This window comes from Saccostrea echinata, unplaced genomic scaffold (genome assembly GCF_033153115.1).
Source record: "Saccostrea echinata isolate AGI-Se365-2 ecotype Australia unplaced genomic scaffold, CSIRO_AGI_Sech_v1 ptg000016l, whole genome shotgun sequence".
Lineage (NCBI taxonomy): Eukaryota > Metazoa > Mollusca > Bivalvia > Ostreida > Ostreidae > Saccostrea > Saccostrea echinata.
In genome coordinates this window covers 25,951,141-25,973,044 of record NW_026889765.1, presented here as the reverse complement: position 1 = coordinate 25,973,044, position 21,904 = coordinate 25,951,141, and the positions used below count along the sequence as shown (strand labels likewise).

Sequence of the window (21,904 nt, the reverse complement as noted above, 5' to 3'; positions counted from 1 at the left end):
GTATGTAGGTCACTTGTGACAAAAAATGGTTGACTCAATCGTATTCGAGCAACGAACGACTGTAAAGTTTAACGTATATCTCGGAAATTCCTTTGCAGTGGAATATGATAATTTGTACAAGATCTGTGAAGACTAAAGACTTACCAGAAGTTCAATCATTAATTGGATTGAACTTTTTAGTGAAGGCAGGGAGATGGTTTAAAATGATGTTTGTTCTCTTGCCCAGCGAAAGCAAGCCGGTGAAAAGATGTGTCCTTAGTTGAGCAATTTGTTTTGAAAGATCGCCAAGTTACAGTAAGAAAAATAGTTGAATATCTGAGCAATAATATAATTATTAAATCCCTAAAATATCGTTTACTTTAGACCTTAAACATATGAGATATGAAAAAAAGAAGGCGCCTATACTTTTTCCACATTGGATAAACGACGCTCCCGAGACAATGAACTCGGGTTGTGATGGTCACCATGCTAATTCTAGGAAGGGATATCCTTATCCACCCATTCTATTGCCGAGATTTGACCATTTCTGACAGATGGTCTGTTCTTGTTGTTAAAAATTACTTGCATGGTAAGAAATATAAGACTCGGAAATGTGAACAGACCGCTACGAAGTATGTCACGTGACCGCCTGGATCACGTACGTGATTCGCGCATGGGCAGAACAATGGCAGATGCGCATTAAAATCGGAGAGGACTACTTTAAAAAATAATGAACACTGAAACCTCATTTCATTTCTTTGAAGCAAGTAATTCAATTACTTCGCGAACTTTTTGATCACCCCTCGTACGTACACGTTTAAAATTTTGATTTAAGAATGATCGTGCATGCATCTGATTATATAACACGAATAATCGCGTCCCCTTCTCTTTCTCTCTATAGTCCAGATAAAATTCATCTGGTCATGTCATTTAAAAGTTTAAAGTTAGATAATAATATGTTTTACGGTGTGACCGTTGGGGGCGAGCGCAGTTGTACCATCAAACACCTATACACAGTTTACACTTCTAACGTTGATGGATCCGCCTCTTCAAACGTCAAACCGCACGAGACACAGTCAAGACTGTGACGTCACATGACGTCGGAATTTACGGAGACAGCCGAGCGTCTGGTTGAACGAGACTAAAGATCTTGTGCAATAATAAATGAAATACGTTGTAGAGTGGATGTAATTATTTTTTATTTCTTTTAAGCCCTCTGCAAAGAAAGAAAAGTAAACGTATCTCTCGGTAATGAATAATTATCCTTGGTCTTTTGAATGTTTGTAAGAATTTCGCATGGAACCCTGGTAGCGAAGGAATTCTGTGAATGTTGCCCCAGAAAATTTCCCTGACGTATGTACAGATTTCATTCCGAATTTCCTCTGTTCTTACACGTTAGTCTATTGAGCTCGCTTCGCGAGCGGCGCTTCGCGCCGCTCGCTGCGCTCGCTATTACTATGTTGTAACAAAATACTAAAATGAACCGAAAATGCACTTGATACTGCAGATAATGTTTTGATGCTTAATGAGTAGTTAATTGGATCCTGGGGGTTTATCTAATTAAAAGTATTTTATAATACTCATGAAGGACAATTTTTACTTATAGGTGTATATAGAATTTCCGCTTAACTGAAGAAGAAAAAACATAGTACAATGATAATGACAGGGATTTATCAGCCTATTTTGGGAAATGCCATTTCTGGGGAATTGGGAAAAAATTATCGGCTTTTTGATGAAATTGGGAAAAATTTAAAATGTTGCTTAAATTATGTATTCAGGTGTAATTCATTTAACATTTCAGCATGAACTCTAATTTGGGCAATTTTTTAACCAAACAAACAATTAAATATGATCCAACTTCAAACAAGATCAATTACGAATAACAGACTGATAAAAGTAAAATTGACTTTTAATCAATGAGTATAAAGTGTTTATACAACTTAGGGTAGTATACATATGTGTATGAGATCTAATATAGGTCATTACAGAATCTGTTTCTGGAGATTATAAACCTCCTGCAAAAATTATACTAAGTACACATTTTCTCAAAGTCCTCTTTTAATATATATTAATGCATTGAAAATATATTTTTTTCTATTGGAAATAATGCCTACAGTCCTTACCATTCACTTGTAGATCAATTGAGTAGGTAGAAATAACTTAATAAATCTATATAATTGCACAATATCACCATTTTCAGAAAAACGGAGGAAATTCGGATTAAAAGTTGGCGATGTTTTTACAGTGTTTTGACTGTAGCTTTGCAAAATGAGTTAAATAGATTAAAATTACAGATAATCTGACAATTTTACTTTCTGTTTTTCCAAGATAATTAAAAATAAAAGCATCGTTCATCAATTGGGAAAAAATACTGCCAAATTGGGAAAAACTGAACTCATTTTCAATTGGGAATGGGGCCGAATTTCGGCCCCTGAGAAGGTACTGATAAATCCCTGAATGATCTCTATTTGTGGAAACAAATATGCATGCAACTGTTGATTTTGATTACATGAAGACAAACACTTCACGAAATATTTACACTTTAAAAACATTGGAAGAGCGATTTTTGAAATGTTATTGTTTTGATTTGTTTACAATAATTTAGTTATTTTGTAATCATATTTGAAATAAAAATTTATACTGAAATAATTATAAATAAGATTAAAACACAAACATTTTATTAATAGATCTTACCTCGGAGGCTTCTGTTTAGATGAAAATTATATAGAATGAAAAACAGGAAGTCCGTCGGATATGTCCACTACATGTAAACACCCATGCGCATTCTTGCAAACAAGCAAAAAACAAAAACAAACAAAAAACAAATAAACAAAAAAACAAACAAACAAACAAAAAAACCAACAAACAAACAAAAACAAACAAACTAAAAAACCCCCAACATATTAAGGAGCTGAATCAAGATTAACTTTCACGCTCGTGTGAACTAAGTATCTGCATGCCCTATGATTTTCCACTTACACCAAAACAAAACATATACATAAAACATATTTCTTGCGACAATCAAAATAAAAAAAAAAATGAGCCAGTGAATGTCTGATTTTAATCAGACTGCTTACCTTAGAGACAGCAATTTTATTTCATATAAACGTATTTTTTAGGTGAAGTTACAATTATTGAAAAAAATATCTCCCTACAAACAAGTTTTTTAAGAGTTAATACCCAAACTGCCTATTAGGTGGGAATGTTTAAATTAATTTAATGATGTTCTGCGTTGAGCACAATACCAAAAAAATTATGTTTTGTGTTGTTACATTTTTATTTTATAACATTTTGCGTTGCCCTCAACGCAAAAATTATACATAAATAACGCAAAATGTAATACATGTACAGTCATTCTACAAAAACATGACCAATTAAGAATTTTTTATGTCGCTTGCAAATTTACCGTTGTAATATCTTAGCTATAAATTTTAAGGCCGATTTCAACTTTAAGACTTAACATACACATATGGTTTTGTAAATATTCACCGATATATATGCAGTTAAAGTTTTGTTATGAACATAATGTAATGTTGAAAAACGTATTCCACTGCAAATCTTAATGTCGCTTCATTTATATACAAATTTCAAGATGAAATTTTCAGTAGTAAAATCGCTCCGAATAGATTGCAATGAATGTTAAAAAATGTCTTTTATTCTGTATAAAAAGAAATCAAACCACTTCTCGCAAAGCAATGCATAGATCTCCTTTCATGCGAATTCATATGCATGTCGCTTAAAATCGATTAACTTCCGCAACGATTTTGTTTTAGATTTCACGCATAGAATGCAGATTTCAAAAAGAACTGAAACTTATCTGAAAGTGGCCACGGAACCTTATATCATCGATTCTAGTTGAGAGGCAGCTATTTTAGACGATTACATTTTCGACATAACAAAATGAATTGGACAGAAACAGTTGTCTCTCTTAAAAATTTAACTTCCGTAACGGTAATTCAGGAAAGTTTTTGCAATAAAGGTATAATTTTTTTTTTATTATTTTGAGAGCGAAATCCTTCATACTTTTGTTTAATATCCTAAACCAAACTTTGATTTTAACTATTGAAGAGAATTTTAACTTTTATTGCTGGGAATTAACTTCCGTAACGATATTTTTCCCGAAAAATTAATTTAAATTCGGATTAATACAAGACTTCATGAATCATACTTTAGCGTTCTTTACTGAACAACAGAAACAAAAAATTGGTTAAATTCAGCTTTATTTAATTAATAAGGCTTGATCAAGCATTTAACTTCCGTAACATTACCTTAAAATTAATGGTATCTTGAAATTGAATAATAAAAAATTAATACATTATTACATTCTGAGTTAATCTCGACGTTAAATGTAATAACGCAAAATGTAACAATCCTAAAAAGTATGTTATTACATTTTGCGTTATTGCGTTGATTTCGACGCATAATGTAATAACGAAAAGTATTAATCCCAGTTTATTACATTTTGCGTTGTAGCACCCCCATTCTACATTAGGAAACATGGATCCCTCGTAAGTTGATGAGAATATATATAATATGTATTTCTTAATTTCTCTCTCTCTCTCGCTTTTTTTTTTTGTTTTTGTTTTTGTTTTGTTTTTTTTGCATGGAACATCTCCTTCCCCGGATCCGCCTAGTTGAGAGACACAAACAATAAATTCATTAATGTTAAACTGCAAAGATACCCTCTCTCTCTATCTTTCCCTCAGATCAGCAAAGTTTATAATAATATACAAAATTTTATTTACACTGTATCTATGCCGTACGTAATGGAGCAATATTTCACGACAGAAAGATACGAATCAATTTACGATCGAGTTGATATGAAATCTGTCCTTTCTTCCGGTCCTCCTTGGCGAGTACACAAGATTTGTTTACTTGTGGCCAAAAAATCGTAGATCATCGCCAAAATGATTGTATTCCAGGACTTGATCACAGGTAGAAAATTCTTGCCATTTACTATTTTGTCCATTAAGAATCTATATGTTATCCCCATACCGTAATTACAAAGCAAATCAGCTTAAAATGATTTACCGGTTGCGAAGAAAAATTTCAACTGTCAAAACTCCACATATTTTCTGTTCCATAGTTATGGGATGTTAACTTTTATTCTTTATGTAATTTTTTACAGTTAAACCACGTTATTATTTCGATTGTTCGTTAGATGAGACTTTAATTAACGATATGGAATGTCGAGAAAACGAACCGATTTTGTCTGTAAATGAGTCATAAACTCGTAATATTTTGAGCAAGTAGGATTGACGGACAAAGATTATTCAATTATGCAGTAGCTTATCAAAGTTACTAATGAGAGTCCAATTAAAAAAAGTATCTCTTTCTTGATAACTCAGAGACAAGTTATTTGATATTTACATAATATGTATCTACATCAGTCATACTGCTAGTATCAGCCTATCCCATTTTAAAGTTTGTAACTTTAATCAGCGGTGTGTTGTTACCATGACCAGACATGCGGGGCTACCAATCTTCATTAGAGTAAGGGCAAATCAAAAAATAATGCTGTGTTAGCCCATTGGGCAAGCAAATCAAAAACTGTCTCAAAGTTACAACCGAATTTACATAAAGGATTTAACTTGTTACCAAATCAAAATCATCAGTCTATTTTAACAATAGTTAGTTCAGTGACAAACAACAGGGTTGCAAATAACATTTTAAACTTACAAGACGTGTGGGCCCCCAACTTTAAAGTTACTAGCCCACATTGATATCTTGGGGCCCACTATTAACTGTTCACTTGTTAAAAAAATATCATTTCTTATGATAATCTCAAATACATTCCTGTCCACAGTCTTTCATTTCTTTTTTCATGGGGATTTCGAAACCAGTTGTATGGAATTCCATGTTTTCATTCACTTCAAGATATGTATTTTGAATTAAATGTTTCTAGTGAAAAATTACAGAAAGTGTTCTTTACCAACAGAAAGCATTATTTTACCAACTTTCAAAGTTCAAAATGTGAAATATTTTTATCCACGATAGCAGCAAAAAATCGGGCTCAAGTGAGCTTTTTTGATCAAAGAGTGTCCTGCATCCGTCTGTAGTCACTTCTCCTCAAGAACCACTGAGCCAATTTCAACCAAACTTGCAACAAAGCATCCTTGGGTAAAGGGGATTTAAGTTCACAGGAAGTGCCACACCCTCTTTCAAGGTTAGATAATTAAGAACTAGGGCTGAGTATGGGCTCCGAATTTCGTATTGCGAGATATTGCAATATTTTAAACCGTATTGCAATATGTATTACAATATTATCAATAACAGTTAAAATGCGCTTTCCTTATTTTATTTACATCCATTTATAAGGCCAAACAAAAAAATATGTTTGTTTACTGTTACATGCTGAAAAAAAAATAGGGTCGGTAGGTAGGATTTTTTTTTTTATTTTATTGAATTTTTTTATTTACAAATTCACATGAATTGGTTGAAATACAAAACAGTTTTACTATTGTGTGATGCTTTACTTTTGTTTGGGCTTGCCATAGGGGCGATAGACAATATCTTTCTTGTCAACTGCCTTACAGCTACCACACAGTGGTAAAACTGTTTTGTATTTCTTCTTTAATTCCATGTTGCACTGACTAATCAATTTAGCATTTTCCCCAGACAAAATTTAATGCATGGGGGGAATTTTGCTGAATTGATGACGTGCAGCATGTCTTAGTTGAGTTACTTGTACATGTATCTGAATCTATATATAAGTGAAAATTACAAATGCAATACCAGTATTCATTTACATATTTTTTTTTGAATTTAAATGATAAATACATTTTAAATAAATTGTCAATTTAACTTTAAAAAAATAAAAATTGATTTCTTTTTTTATAAAAATAGATCTAATCATCTTTGGGGTGGGGGGGGGGGGGGTGTCACCGTGTGGGTATTTTTATTGTCCTCTAATTAGCCACTGTCTTTTTATGTGCTGTTTTATTCTTGTTGTCTACAAACTGAATAGGCCCTATAGTGACCCCCTTTTTTAAATTTACTTCATTTTTGGCTGTCCCTACTTTTACAGCCATCTTTAAACAAAAAAGGGTGCACACTTTGTAGCACTGATGACAACATGTTTGTTTTTCAACGTAAGCTGTTGAATGTAGGTCATTGTGTATAAAAGCATGTGCGCTTGACTGAAGTACTAGCCCATAGTTCATAGAGTAAATAAACAATGATAATGTTTATAGGACATGTTTATTTTAAGCATATATTTATGCTAAATATGGTTTAAGAATTATGTTTTAACTAATGAATCCTTTTTGATGTCGGAACATAAATGCTATTTATAGAATGACCTGGAAATGTTGGAAAAACCCACATGTGCAATATAACAAGTGTATTACTTTCATGGTGTATACTATCTTACAGCAATTAATTAATTTTTCATGGTTATAAATATTTTAATGAAATAAAAACTTAATATTAAATAACATACCAGTAAATTGCAATAAACATAAATTGACAGCTATTGCATCATACCCTGTACCATGATTTGCATCGAGTTCACCACAGGTACGCAACATGTTTGTAGGATTCTAGTGATCTGAATTGTTTTATTAATAGATTAATAACTGATAACATTCAAAGTAAATCATCTTCTTAAAAAAAAATGTATACCATTAATAATTCATGTATAGCGGGAAGCATAGCGGCAATGTTTGATGCATGGCGAGAGATCTTGAATGCATGGCGGTATCGCCATGTAAAAACGGCCTGGGGAAAAAATTATGATAATTTAATCGAAAGTACTAGAAATAGTCTATTTCTAGTACTTTCGATTTCAAACCGTTGACCGATTAAGATGCATGTAAAAGTTTAACTGACCGGTGAGTGACTTCTGGATTTTTACGACGAAAAAAAAATTTGGGTCGGCGATTAAATATAGGGTCGGTCGGGTAACCGTAAACAAACATATTTTTTTGTTACGCCTAAGCAGAGTATCTGTCACTATTATTTTTATTTACATCCATTTATAAGCAGAGTATCTATCACTATTACAGTGAAACCTGTCTTATCCGACATGCTGCGGGAAATAAAATCAATGTCGGATTAGACAGTGTGTCGGATTACCCAGTGTTGAATATTTCTGCGCGTTATGATTGGTGTCAAATGACTTCAAAAACCATTTTTCATTAGGTTTAGAGTACACGTGTATTTAATTGTCAAAATGTTTGCATAATTTTGTCTTTCTTTGTTGTATAAAATATACCTTTGTTAATTAGCATTCCTTTGAGCATTAGTAAACTCAGTAGTAATATACGATGTTTGTTTTTTTAATGGACAAAACAGATAGAATTGCTGATCGCTTCGAGATGTTGCAATCTAATTTTTAGCATTTTACTAAAGCAGTAGATGGTTAAGTAAATATTTTGTTTACATGTACCTTCTTTACACAGAGGTATTATTTTTTTTCTACGCTACATTTCTCTCCGAATTTTCTCCACTGCTTACCTCTCAACATAGACTGTGCTATTAATACCGTCACGCGACTTTTCATACAAACCGGACGTAACTCTTAAACATTGTGATTTTTATCAAACAATCGTAATATTTTAAAATTGAATGGGCAACTTAAAGCGGTATTTTTGCTTCTGGCAAATCCTTTATGTGCACAGCCTTGCGTAAGTCAGTGTATATATATACAAACCGGACGTAATTCTAAAACATTGTGATTTTTATCAAACAATCGTAATATTTTAAAATTGAATGGGCAACTTAAAGCGGTATTTTTGCTTCCAGCAAATCCTTTATGTGCACAGCCTTGCTTAATTCAGTGTATATTAACCCTAAAGTGAAACTTTTTCTTTTAGACAAGATGAACATTCAACTTGTGTATTGTCTACATGTTACGTTCGCCGTACTCTTTTTTTTTCGGGACATGGCTTTATGAAGGACTGACTGCATGTTTGATTTTAATTTCAAGCTAAAATTCTTAATGTAATCAAAATATCATGTACTCTTTTTATTTTCTGTCGCGTGGATGCTATTTCTTAAATGCGAGAATAAAACTGATAACAACAAAGAGAACTCATTGCCTATCTTTTTTAATTTAAAAACTGATCATTTAACGCTTACATAAACACTTTCAAACTTACATGTAATTAACTACTCTCTAAGTAGACCAATCTTGTGGCCAAACGGGACATTGATGTCACCTGGCCTGCGGCTAATTACGGAACACCCGTGTAATTTTGTCGGATTACCCAGGTGAAATCATAATGTTATTATCTAGTCTTGATGACAAAAAAGCGCCGGAATTCGGAATGTACAGTGGTCGGAATATACAGTGTTTTGTTCTATATAAAATTTAAAGAAATTTTTGGGAATAAATTATGAGGTCGGAAAGTCCAGTGTGCCGGATTGCACAGTTGTCGGATTGGACAGTGGGCACTGTATAAGTAAGCTTAGCCAAAAAAAAATCTTATTGATTTCACTCCAGTTTTGCAACAGAAAGCAACAATTCAACAGCAACCTTACTTTTTGGCATGATTGAAAACATTGTTGACATTTTAAATTTCATATTTTACTTTAGGAACCCAGAATCTGAGCATTTTGCCAGTATATCAGTACTGGAAAAAACGTAGTGCAATATGATATTTTTGGTTAACAAATTGCAATATTTAATACCGGAATATCGATATTATTGCGCAGCCCTATTAAGAACTCATAAAAAATTTGGTGGCATCTTTTAAAAATCTTCTTCTCAAGAACCACTGGGCAAGAAAAGATGAAAGCTTCATTACATACTATAGATTCAAGTTTGTTCATATCATAACCCCGCAGGGTAGGGTGGGGCCACTAGAGGGGGTCGAAGTTTTACATAGGAATATATAGGAAATATCTTCAAAAATCTTCTCAAGAACAGCAAAGCCATGATTAGTCATATTATATAGAAGTATCCTCAGGTAGTGTAGATTCAAGTGTGTTCCTATCAAGACCCCTGGGGGTAGTGCAGGGCCACAACAGGGGGTAGGAGTTTACCATAATAATACTTTGGAAATATCTTTGAAAATCTTCTTCTCAAGAACAGCTAAGTCATTATTAGTCATATTTATATAGAAATATCCTCAGGTAGTGTAGGTTCAAGATTTCTCAAATTATGACCCAAGGCTAGAAATAATAATTTTTTTTCACTGGTCACTCAGGCTATGGCCTTAAATTTTTACAGGTCAGCTCAGTACTTTCACTGTCCCATTGGGCCAGTAGATTTTAGAAAGACGGGCCCAGAAGCACAATAATAATGTTACTATTTTCATGATTTTGTTGTTTATGTTGTGATACTTAGTAGTACAACTTAACAAAACAAGATATGACAGAACTTGGGACTGACAACGCTGTCAAGTTAACTAGCCCAACCGTGAATGAATTTTGTTATGCGTTTAAAAAACAATGACCCAAAGGGCACATGCCCTCTAAAATGTACTAGCCCAGCTAGATTAAAAAAAAACCCTGCAGTGTTTTCAATGAGATTTTCTGCATAAGGAAATAAATTGGAAATAGCGGGAAACCAATCTAAGCGAGGTCCAGGACAGAGCCTTGGTAGGGGGCCTAGGGGGGAACCCCCCCCCCCCCGAAATCAACAATTAGCATTTTTTACCCAATTTTCTTGCCTCTTGCATGCCTCAGGCCAACAAAAAGTACCATGTTTTTTTAAGCATTTCTGTCACTAACAATTACGAAATTTACCCAATAAAGCCATTTTGAAAACTATTTTTACTCTTACAGATTTGTGGTATAAGGACGTTAGACCATGTAGACAGACTGAGGTTTTTTTTTGAAAATTTTGTGTCTATAAAATAAAAAAAATTTAAAACAACTTTTCTGTGCTAGAATTTCATACTAACAATACTACGTAATTTTTCCCTTCACATAAACTGGGTGATTATTCAATGTCCAGAAAATGATTTATTTAAAAATATAAGAACTTTAACCCCCCAAAAAATGAAATATTCTGCAAACTTTGACTAAAATATCATGTACCTTTAAATTAGATTACTTTTTTTGTACCTGTAGAACAAAATAATAAGGAAAATGGATACAAATTACAACAAGTACATAAAAACCTTCTTAAATGTGAAATTACTGTTCCCCTATTTCAAGAGATCTATCACAAATTTTTCAGTTTGAGAAAATTCTGTAATAATTCCTATGCCTCACAGTTTAAAAAACCCTTTTCTTCGCAAAGTCTTAAGATGATGTCATCCTAGAATAAAATATTAATATTTGCTGTCATGTTTGATATTTTAAACTTGACCAAACTTGAGGCGTGGCAGTGGATGTATTGATTGATTGATTGTATGTTGATTTACGTCCAGTTCGAGAATTTTTCACTTGTATAGAGACGCCACCATTTACCGATGAAGGGCTTCAAATTTAGACCTTTACTCGGCACACAGGGCCATTGAGCAGTGAGGATTCTTTATCCTGCCACGGGGCCTAGGTTTTTAAGGTCTTTTTAAGGGGAGAAAGTGGATTCCAAGTCAGTAATTGTCCATGGGCAAGTGTCTTTTAAAAAAATTCTAGTCCCCTAAACAAGTTTAGAAAAGTTGAAGAGATACACTGTTCAGTGTTCTGTTAATTACTGTAGATCACTCAATTTTTGCGACACTGTATTTTTCGTGAGGTAGCAATATAGTATTTATAAGCAAGAAAAAATATTTCACGAATACATTAGAAATATACATGAGAATAAAATTTTTGCAAGCAGACACTCTCATATAATTACGCCAAAATAACGTATTGGCACATATAATTAAAGTGATTTACAGTATTGTATGTGTATAATAAAAAAAGAAATTATGCTACAGAGATCCCAGTATAACTTTTACTGAACTCGGTAAAACTACAGTCTCATTGTAATTGGCAACAATAATCTGTAATATAAGTAATGTTTTTGTAGGAGATGAGCTCTTCACAGATGCCTATGACTACAAGATAAAAGATGACTTTTTCTATGAGGTTGAGGGAAAAGTAAGTTGGTACCTGTAAAAAATAGTAATTTCTAGTGACAAGGATATAAATTGATATAGTGTATGATATTGTGTAAATTTTGCAAACAAATATTTTTTTTCCATGCCATTGTGATAACTCGTGGTTTATCATGACACACTGGGACTCGCTGTAGCACAATATGTAAAGTTATATTTCACCTTTCATAATTCATATACATGTATGTATGTATTGTGTGTGCTTCTATATTCATGATATTGAAATGGGAAATTCTTTATCACAGTGTTATGGTAAATTATTTCTTCAGTTCATAAAATACATTATATAACATTTAGTAAGCTAGGACAGTCAGGGGTGATACTGAAATCTGTCATTTTTAAAATGACGATTTTTAGTCATAAAATAAAATTTTTATTATGACTTATACTCGTCATTTTTAAGAAAATGACGAAAAACAGTCATAAAAATTTAGAGTGTTTCTAGAATACCGAGTTACCTCTCTTTGAAAAATGTTAGATCCACCAACCGAAAAAAGGACAAAAAACATCGTAAACAAACTTCATTTCTCTAATACAGTTGACTACAATACTGGTTATGTCGACAGTACAAAGGTTCACTTCTATATAAATAGGGATCTGACCTATAGGGCCGGGCTTGGTTTTTTTCTCTACAAAAAGCTTGTCGATTTCCGTTCCGGTTAATGACTTGAGGCTGAATACATGTAACGATTTGTTTTTCATAAATCTTTATTTCAGTGAGTAGAGTTAATAGGAACACTTTCATTGATATTCTGAGTTTGTTAAATTATCTTCAAATGTAATAATTGATATTTTTCTTCACTTCTCATTGTACATAATGGTAATGTCTACTCTCTTTGGAATTCTATTCTTTATGAATAGGATATTTATTTTACAACACTATTCCGTGGATATAATAAAACATGCCATTAATGTGTGCAAATTATATATAGGCCTAAATGAAATCCAAGGGAGTACAGTTACTGATATATATGTAGCCAAACTGTTTCAAAACTTAAGATCTTAGAACATTGACTGAAAACAAAAGTACATGTATGTTATTCTAAATATATTAAGCTCAAATAATTCAAGCAATACGTAACATACTACATGTAACCCAGACAAGCACTGGTAGCACAGACAGAATAGAAGGAATGCGATTAAATTCTTAGGCATATATATACAATTGAAATTCATCGCAGCTCAATGCTGCCAAGAATACCTGTATCGAGTAACACAGAGTGAATTATTCTTGTCCTCGGAGAAAGTGTTGCCGCCTGACTGACAACTGTACATTGGATTGTTACGATTTGAGCTCTCTCTCTAGTGTTTCGTATATCAATAATGGGAATGCATAAAGGATAGATAATTGAAGAAAAATAAACAAGCCTATAAAAATTTAAAATAGTCTTTGAAAACGCGAAAATTTAAAACTATAAAAGTGTGGCACCAGGTGGATTCGAACCCCCGACTTTAAAAAGATAATATCCACGACATAATAGTCAGCGCATATATTAACTGAGCTATTCTAACTATAAGATTGATTGGTATAAATTTGAAGCAGATTGTCAAAATCAGGTTTCCTTATTTTTTATAGGTTTTTTGTGAATTTCGACCCGAGGGCAGGGGTGCCCCTAAAAATATCCTATCTTAAATTATTCCTTACATCCCAACCTATTAAAATATCACAATTTTATTTAGGGGCAGGCCTGCCCTGAAGGACTTCTAGGCCAAAATTCATGCAAAAATCAACGCTTTAACGGACAAAATGGTGTTTCGGCCAACTTTGGAGATTTATTGTAAAGTTGTAAATAATAAATTTTAGTTGTAAAATATAAATATGAAAAATTTAGACATATATACGGTAGAAAACAACAAATAAAGATTGATTTTTAAATGTAACTTTTTCCGGGAAATTGTTCTCTCCTATAGGTCAATTCTTTTGTAATAGTGAATACATCCTTTCCCAAGCAAAAATAAGAGTGGAAGAGTTATTTGTCAATTTATTTGCATTAAATAGGAAAGAAGACGAAAATGACGATATGCCTTTTTTTTTCAAAATGGAGGGTCTGGGCGCACTGAAATATCTTGCTTGTTTTACGGGGCGCACTACTTTTTTATGGCTTTAACTTTTTGTCGAGACTTTTCTCTACAAGTACGTATTCTTCCAGACGGTGTACTATATGTTTTTATAGGTTTAAAAGCCATGTAAAAATGGCGAATTAGTTCTACCAAAATTCGACATTTTACCGCTAAATAATAACTTTCACTTTCCATGTTGATGTTCTAACGCACGTTGTCGGCAGTAATTAGTGACCCAGATGAAATGAAACTTGCGTAAACACTCTTCTTTCAGCGGTGAATTCAAATTTCGCTTTTATGTAACCAGGATAGAAGAATTAAGTTGAAAAAGAAAATATGACAAAAATAAGTCATATTGACAAAAATGACGAAAATACGTAGTTAGTAAATATGACGATTATCCATCATTTTTCAGAAATGACGGATTTCAGTCTCCCCCCTGACTGTAGGAACAAAATAAAAACAACTAAAATAATAATAAAATCACTTTGATTTTAAGTAAATCTAAAAAAAAAAGCATAAATTTCTTAAAATTTTATATGTTGTGATACACAGGTATACATTTTTTTGTTTCGACAGTACAGTACAATTCTTTTGTGCATTACAATATACCGGTATATTTGTTTATTGTTACACCTGTACTGATTATATCCGTGTTCATTTTAGATTGTCACAGTCAGCAAAGGGGCAGGGGACATCAACATCGGAGCTAACCCATCAGCTGAGGGTGGAGACGACGAAGGTGTAGATGACTCCGCAAACACTGAGTCAGGGTGTAACATTGTACTGGGCAGTAAATTACAACCAACACAGTTTGACAAGAAAAGTTACCAACAGTATATTAAAGATTATATGAAGGCGTAAGTTTTGCTGGAGAGAAGAATTAGACCATCTTTAAATTAAATAATTTTTCTGGTGCTTCAGGGTGGGTAGTGGGTATGGTATTTTTATGGTGTCAGGCTCTAGAGCTTGAACGTCATCTAGCAAAAGCGTGATCAAGATCGCCATCAGAATTTAGGTAACCGAATGTGTCAGTCGATGCATCCGCAAAAGAAAATGGTAATAACTATAAATCAATTTCTTTGAAAATGCTCACTATTGATAATAGCTTGAAAATAAAGCTGCATCAATTATACTGTAAACCAACTATTATTTGCGTCAACTTTTATTCACGATTCGTCGGTTTGAAATCAATCCGCGACGATTAATTTTCGCGACTGGGGAAATATTCTCTACAAATACAAAGCAAAATAAATGGTTCGCGGCGATAAATATTCGCGAGTTAAAGTGGGTCGCGAAACTCGCAAATATTTCTCACACGCGAATAAAAGTTGGTTTACAGTATCTACAATTAATTAGGTTACAAAACAAAGATAGTGTTTATTTTCACAGAAGAAAAACATGATAGTTGTTGCAGATGAATTTCTACAGAAAGGGTGCGTTGAGTGACATTGAATAACGTTTCGGAACGATAACCTTGTAACATAAACAACCCAACAGGCAGTAAAACATTCACAAAATTACATAAAACGAATACTGGAAGACTAAAAAGATTGAATTTCAAAATCTTAACTTATTTTTCAAAATCTTAACTTATTTTTACAATCTAATTACCAATTTTATAATAAAAATTGAAGTTATTGACCTGTATTGCTGTATTTATCCATTTCCTCCATTTCCCAGTATACCGTATACCACACCTGATCATAACTCGATTGTAATCCTAACAGAGCAGAGTTATGGTTGTAGTTTAGATGCAATTACTTAAATAGTGCTTAGACATTGGCAATTAGGAAAATAATATATAAATTTTATAAAATAATGTATAAATTCTTCATAGTTCTTCAACTGAGTGGAAAGAGATGAGTTTGATATTCAGTATGAACATGTCCAACGGTGTCTGGTCAATTTGAACCCTGCTCTATTTGGATCATAATATAAGGCCCCAGACTATAATCGTTGACATTTTGTTTAAAATTTTTAAAAAATTTGTTAGGTTTCCTGAATCACACAATTGACCTTTTGCTATCTTCAAATTCAAAAAGATCTTTTGAAATTGTTTTTCATGTTCGACGCCATTGAAGCCTTTCAGACTTTTGATTTGAATTTATATAACACATTGATAAATATTTTGAAAATCACCGTTACAAAATTGGTTAGGGACTCCCTGATTTTTAACTAAACTTTATTAACTTCAGATGTTTGTGAATTGCTGCAAAAAGAAAAAAAAGATACATTTATGGAACTTCAAGGATTTTTATCATGTCTCAAAACTTTTTGATATCACAAAGTTGACATGCTATTAAAATCATCCATTTAAAATTCTTTCTAGAAAATTGATATTTTTGATTAGTGTTGAATAATCGGAGAAAAATCATAATCGATAATCGGTTGTAATCGGAAGCACATAATCGATTGATAATTGGCTATAATCGGGTTTTTTAACCTTTCAAATAAAATAAGAGATTCCTTAACATTTTAAAGCATAATCACAAAAAACAATATTTATAGCCTTCTTGTATTCAAAGTTTAATAAGTAAATAAAGTCAGTAATATATATATAAATAAACAAAATATTTTTTTCAGTAAAATTGTTTAATGACAAAGTATTCTTATTCTTTATTTTCTCTCAGTAAAATTGAAAATAAGAGTTAAATTTCTGTATGATGCTTCATTAAAAAAAGAAATAAATACATGTATACAAATGGGAACATTACTGATATTAGTCACACCTTTTATTATTTATTTTCTTGGAATAACTTTGTCTGATTTCATTTGGACTTATAAAATTGTTTTTTAAAATAGTTAAGTTAATAGAACTTCTGTACTGTTTGTGTATTTCTGATTTTAGTAGAACCGCATAATGCTGGCCATTTCCTGTTATTAGTCTGACCTTACATTCAATGATGGCGGTAAAAATATTGTCAACAACAACTGTTGAAGTGAAATAAAGAAGGTTTTTACGCTTTAAACATTCAGGATAACTTTTAAAATGTCTGCAAATGATTTTTTGGTAATAAAATTTGAAGTTTAAACCTAAATTAACCCTTAATATTTTTGTTTGCGATGTCGGCGACTTTTGTTTCATAATCGATTAGTAGCATCGAAGAGCTCCAATTGATCGACAATCGATTGTCGGCGACAATCGTTTCATCACTATTTTTATTGTATCAGCAGTTCAATGTTTCATTTTCTCAATATGCATATTTTGATCATAGATGTTAATCACCACTGCTCTGATGTCATGAGTCTCAATCCTGAAGTACTTATTAGTTTTATTTTTGTCAGTTTGATACAAAGTACAAAATTTCCATCAGTTTGGTACATTTTTCAGTCAGGATCGTAAGTCAGGTTTGGCATTCGTAAAAACATGCCTCACAGCATGATTTAAAATTAAAAACGTGATTTTCGAGGAAAATAGTTTGTAGAATAATCTTTAAAAGGGAATTCTTTCTAATAAATTTCTTCTTTAAAATTTTCATGTGGATTAGTTACTGATTTAGTGAAACAAGACTTGAAGCAAATTTGAAATTGTTTCCTTCTATCAAAATGTATTGAAAATAACTGAACCATGAAAAATTATACAGTACTGTACATATCATATTGTGAAGGAAGCTTATTGTTTCATCCCTACTTACTGTGTTTACAAAATGGCTCAATTGTTGCAACTATTAATTTAAAACCTGTTAGATAATAAATGATATTTGGGTTATTGTCATCTAGTAAGGTATCCAGGGGTTAAGAATTGCTTGTGATTTTTTTTCAGTCTATTACAGCATTTAAGCACTATTATTTTCTCTGCAGGATTAAGGCCAAAATAACAGAAAAAGATGGACCTGAAGCAGCTGATGCATTTGCCAAGAAAGCACAGACCAGTGTCAAAGAGATTCTAGGAAACTTTAAAAACTTTGAATTTTTTCTTGGCAAGTATTAAAGATTTAAATAAAGATGTTTCATGAGAGAAAAAAAATATTAGCATTGTCATTAAAAGTCAGTAAGTAAAGAAGTGGGTCATTAAGTTCCTTGCAAATCCTTCAAGCCCATTTATAAACTTACCACAGTGGAAACAATTTGGATTAAAATGACTCAGTACCATATTCGTAAACCTTATAACCACCATCTAATAGCCATTACCCTTTCTAGGATAGTGGTCGCAATCGGTGGAAAATAAAAGACTAAAATAACACCAGAGACCTGTCATGATTAGAGAGGTTGCTGGTGTGTTTTTTGTACAGAAATGTAGGAAAATGTTTGTTAAACAAAGGAAAGATGAGTGTTGACATCTTTACCTGATTTCACAAATGTTTGTTGTATGTAAGAAACACATACTTATCTGTGTAATATGAGGAGGAAATTAGTTAAAAAAATCCATATTGGACTAAGGTTGTATCCATGACTGTTGACAACAATTCTGTGATTGTGTTATTGCAGGTGAAAGCCAGAACCCTGATGGACATGTAGCTCTACTGGACTACCGAGAGGACGGAATCACCCCCTACATGCTGTTCTTTAAGGATGGAATTAGAGCAGAAAAATATGTAAGAAAAGAAAAACGTTTTTAATTAGTCCATCATTATAAATATCTTTGTTTCTCTTAACCTGACCCTTAATTCCAAAGTTGGATAGGTAAATAGGTAAAAAAAAATTTCAGAAATATATTCTGAAATTACCTTTATAAATAACAAAAGTACAAAAGTGAACAATTTTAAAATATAATGCAAACGGAATGTAAAAATAAAATTAAACAGTAAATTCTCAACAGATGTTCAAGTGAAATTGTGAAATATCTCACACCCTTTTCATTTATTGAAATCAATAATTTACAAAAGGACAGGATTCTCAGATTTTCAGATTGACACCCACTTATATTTTTCAAACCTACTAAATGCTTCCAGTACTTGCACAGGCAAACTGCCTCTTCCTTATTAAGGAGAGAACTCTAACAAGATGTATTAAAAATATTTTTGAAGATTTAAGACCATACATCTACAATTTCCGAGGTTATTGAACGCATTTAAAAAATTCTGAAATACGTAAAGTAAAATGTATTGAGATTTTTTTAGTATCAAGTTATAACAGGGTTCTCACTACGATTTTTGTAACTTGAGTCCCAGGACTCAAGATTTCTGAGAAGGTTGCGTCCCAGCTAAATTTGATGCGTCCCAGAAAAATTATGTTGAGTCCCAATTAAATTATTACAGTATTCTTCCATCCAAACATCAGTAAAAATCTTTATCATTTTATCAGTTTGCTTACGCAATATTAACATATTCAAGTATATAAACTGGTAATGCATTCAAGCCATATTCTAAAATACACGCGTAATCAATTGCCATAAAAATTAACTTGGTGTTTATAAAGCTAAAATTAACTGTTGCATAATCAACTAGTACCCAAAAGTTGCCTGTATACAATCACACTCACAGGTGTCATGTGCAATGAGGCGTAACTAATCCTGTCGGTCTGGGTGAAATTCACGAGATAATCAAGCCGCATTGTGTATACAAGCAGTGGTTTCTACATGTAGATAACACTCAAGATTCAAAAGTGTTTTTTAAAAAAAAAGCTGCAGTGTGTTTACAGCTGTCGGAGTTTGGCATGTGACACTATTATGACTATGGACTAATAAACATGAAATATTTTATGATCAATCCCTGTTTTAAAAAAAAGAGAAATAAGTACAACAAAAGTTGTTTTTTGGATAAACTTTATGATAGTTACAGGAAGATTTCGATTAAATATTTCTTTGACAAATCCTAACATCAAAATTCCCCGTTTTCGAAATCACCCGAATTTTCTCGCTAATGAGGACGCGTCCGATCATGAGTCCGCGGACGCATCATTTTTAAGAACCTTGCGTCCCAAGTAATTTTGCTGCATCTAGGACGCAGATTCTTGCGTTAATGAGAACTGAAATGTTAGGTTGGGTATAAGCTCTGATTAATCAAGAGTAAATGTATACCTAAGCTTTAAACAGGACGTGTTCTATATATACTACAGAAACACTCTTAATTAGTTCGAGAGATGTTTAATTCATTAAATGCAGAAGTTAGAGGATTCTAATAAGTTACAGACGTATAGGGTTGTTAGGATGCCATTGTTTAAAAATATGACTTTTCTTTCTTAAAAAAAGCTAGTGTGTCCACATTTTTTTTCTCGCAATTTTTTCTAGCAAATGCTTGAAAACCATAGTAGAAAAAAAAATCCTGATTGAAAATTAAATTTCATGAAGTTAATAAAAAGTATTTAAATATGTTTCTTAAAAAAAAGAATTTCATTTGGCAGGATTTAATTGGTCAGGCCTCATTGAGGGAAAGGTACTGTATACAGGGAAATTTTCGCCCCGGTTTTATTTTCACCCCTTTCGCCTTACTCACAGGTGGGCGAATTTAAAACGGGGCAAATTAAAAAAAAACACAGTATAATTTCTTAAACAGAATTGTGACTTGGTAAATTTAAGAAGGGGCAGAATTGCTTGCAGGTGAAAAGGGGGGAATGTATACAGTATTTTTTACATTGGCCTCACTGACTCATGTGTTTACTGTCATATACATTGGTAGAAAGTCTAGCTTGGGAAAATTACAATTCTAGTGAGGAAAGTCCTTGATTTTTCAATAAAAGCTATTTCTAATATCAGTTAATTGACAAAATCTTTTAGGTTACTCATAATCCTTGTTGATTCATTCATCCACCACCCCCAAGATGTATGATCATGAACAGCAGTTGATACTGGACCTAACTACAACTGTCTCATTTTGCTTGATGTTTACTTATTCTAATATTTTAATTTTTCTTTCAGTGAACAAGTCAAAAATTAAATCATTTAAAAGGATCAGAAACATCCAAAAAAGGTGACATTCAGGACTTTCTTCAAATATGTGGAAAATTTTATTGGAATTCTTCAAACTTTGGACCTGAGCATTATTTGATTCTGCTTGTGTCCCATTGTGACATCACTCCTAGTCTCATGGTAATCGGGTACGGGTTTTCAGGCCTTTATTTATTTGTTGACACAGTAAAATATGATATTGTGAGACTAAAGATATACAACTGTGATACATTAAATGGGACTGTTCTTAATTAACGCATGTTTGTTGGCTTATGTCAAAGCTGCAATATAATGTATATGATTATACAATAAAATTTTTAAAATACATAGTTGTTTTTTTTTTGAAATTTTTTAGTCATATATTTATGTGTTTGAGTCATACATTTTGCTGTTTCTCTTAAAATACAAAACTAGTTACAATGTATGAACTTATGATACACCTACGTATAAGATTATTGTATAGACATTACCTTGCCCATCTCAGCATGTGTAACTGTCTGTGCAGTACTGGGCAGACTAACTTTTAGTGGAGAAGTATTGGAAGCTCATATGTATTTGAAAAATTGCTTTATATGACCTTAGGCTGAAATTGATTTGGCAAGGTTTGTAACTGATAGGTAAAGTGTAACTTTCAATTGGAAATGGATTGGAAATTCAGAGAAATACTTGTCTTTCACCTGAAAGTGTACCGTAACATTAACTCAAGGTCATTTGGTTTAAAAAATAATGGTAGAAAAACTGAAATATTTGTGTGTTCCAAAACTGCAAAAGAGAAACATAAAGTGCACATCAATCAGATTGCTTTTGACTTAAATGTACTAATGTCATGACTTTCTCATGACAAGGTCACCGGCAAATTCAAGATCACTAGTAGAAAAAAAAAATGTTGAATTCGTGGTGGATTCACACTTTAATAAATTATATGTTGACAGAAAAAATAGAAACCACTTAACACAAAACTACATGTTACTTGAGGGTGTGATGTGACCTTGTTTCAAGGTTATTTGAAGTTAAAAGTCACCGGGAGAGAATGTATTGATGA

General features: G+C 32.4%; 1 protein-coding gene across 1 annotated transcript; it reads left to right on the top strand.

The window, feature by feature from the left end:
* Positions 1-4,790: 4,790 nt before the first annotated feature.
* On the top strand, positions 4,791-21,189 carry LOC133188602 (uncharacterized). The gene is made up of 6 exons (XM_061324091.1): positions 4,791-4,914; positions 11,885-11,955; positions 14,700-14,893; positions 17,838-17,956; positions 18,465-18,571; positions 20,833-21,189. Exons 1-6 carry the CDS (start codon positions 4,887-4,889, stop codon positions 20,833-20,835), a joined length of 522 nt encoding a protein of 173 aa, XP_061180075.1. The 5' UTR covers positions 4,791-4,886; the 3' UTR covers positions 20,836-21,189.
* Positions 21,190-21,904: the final 715 nt, after the last annotated feature.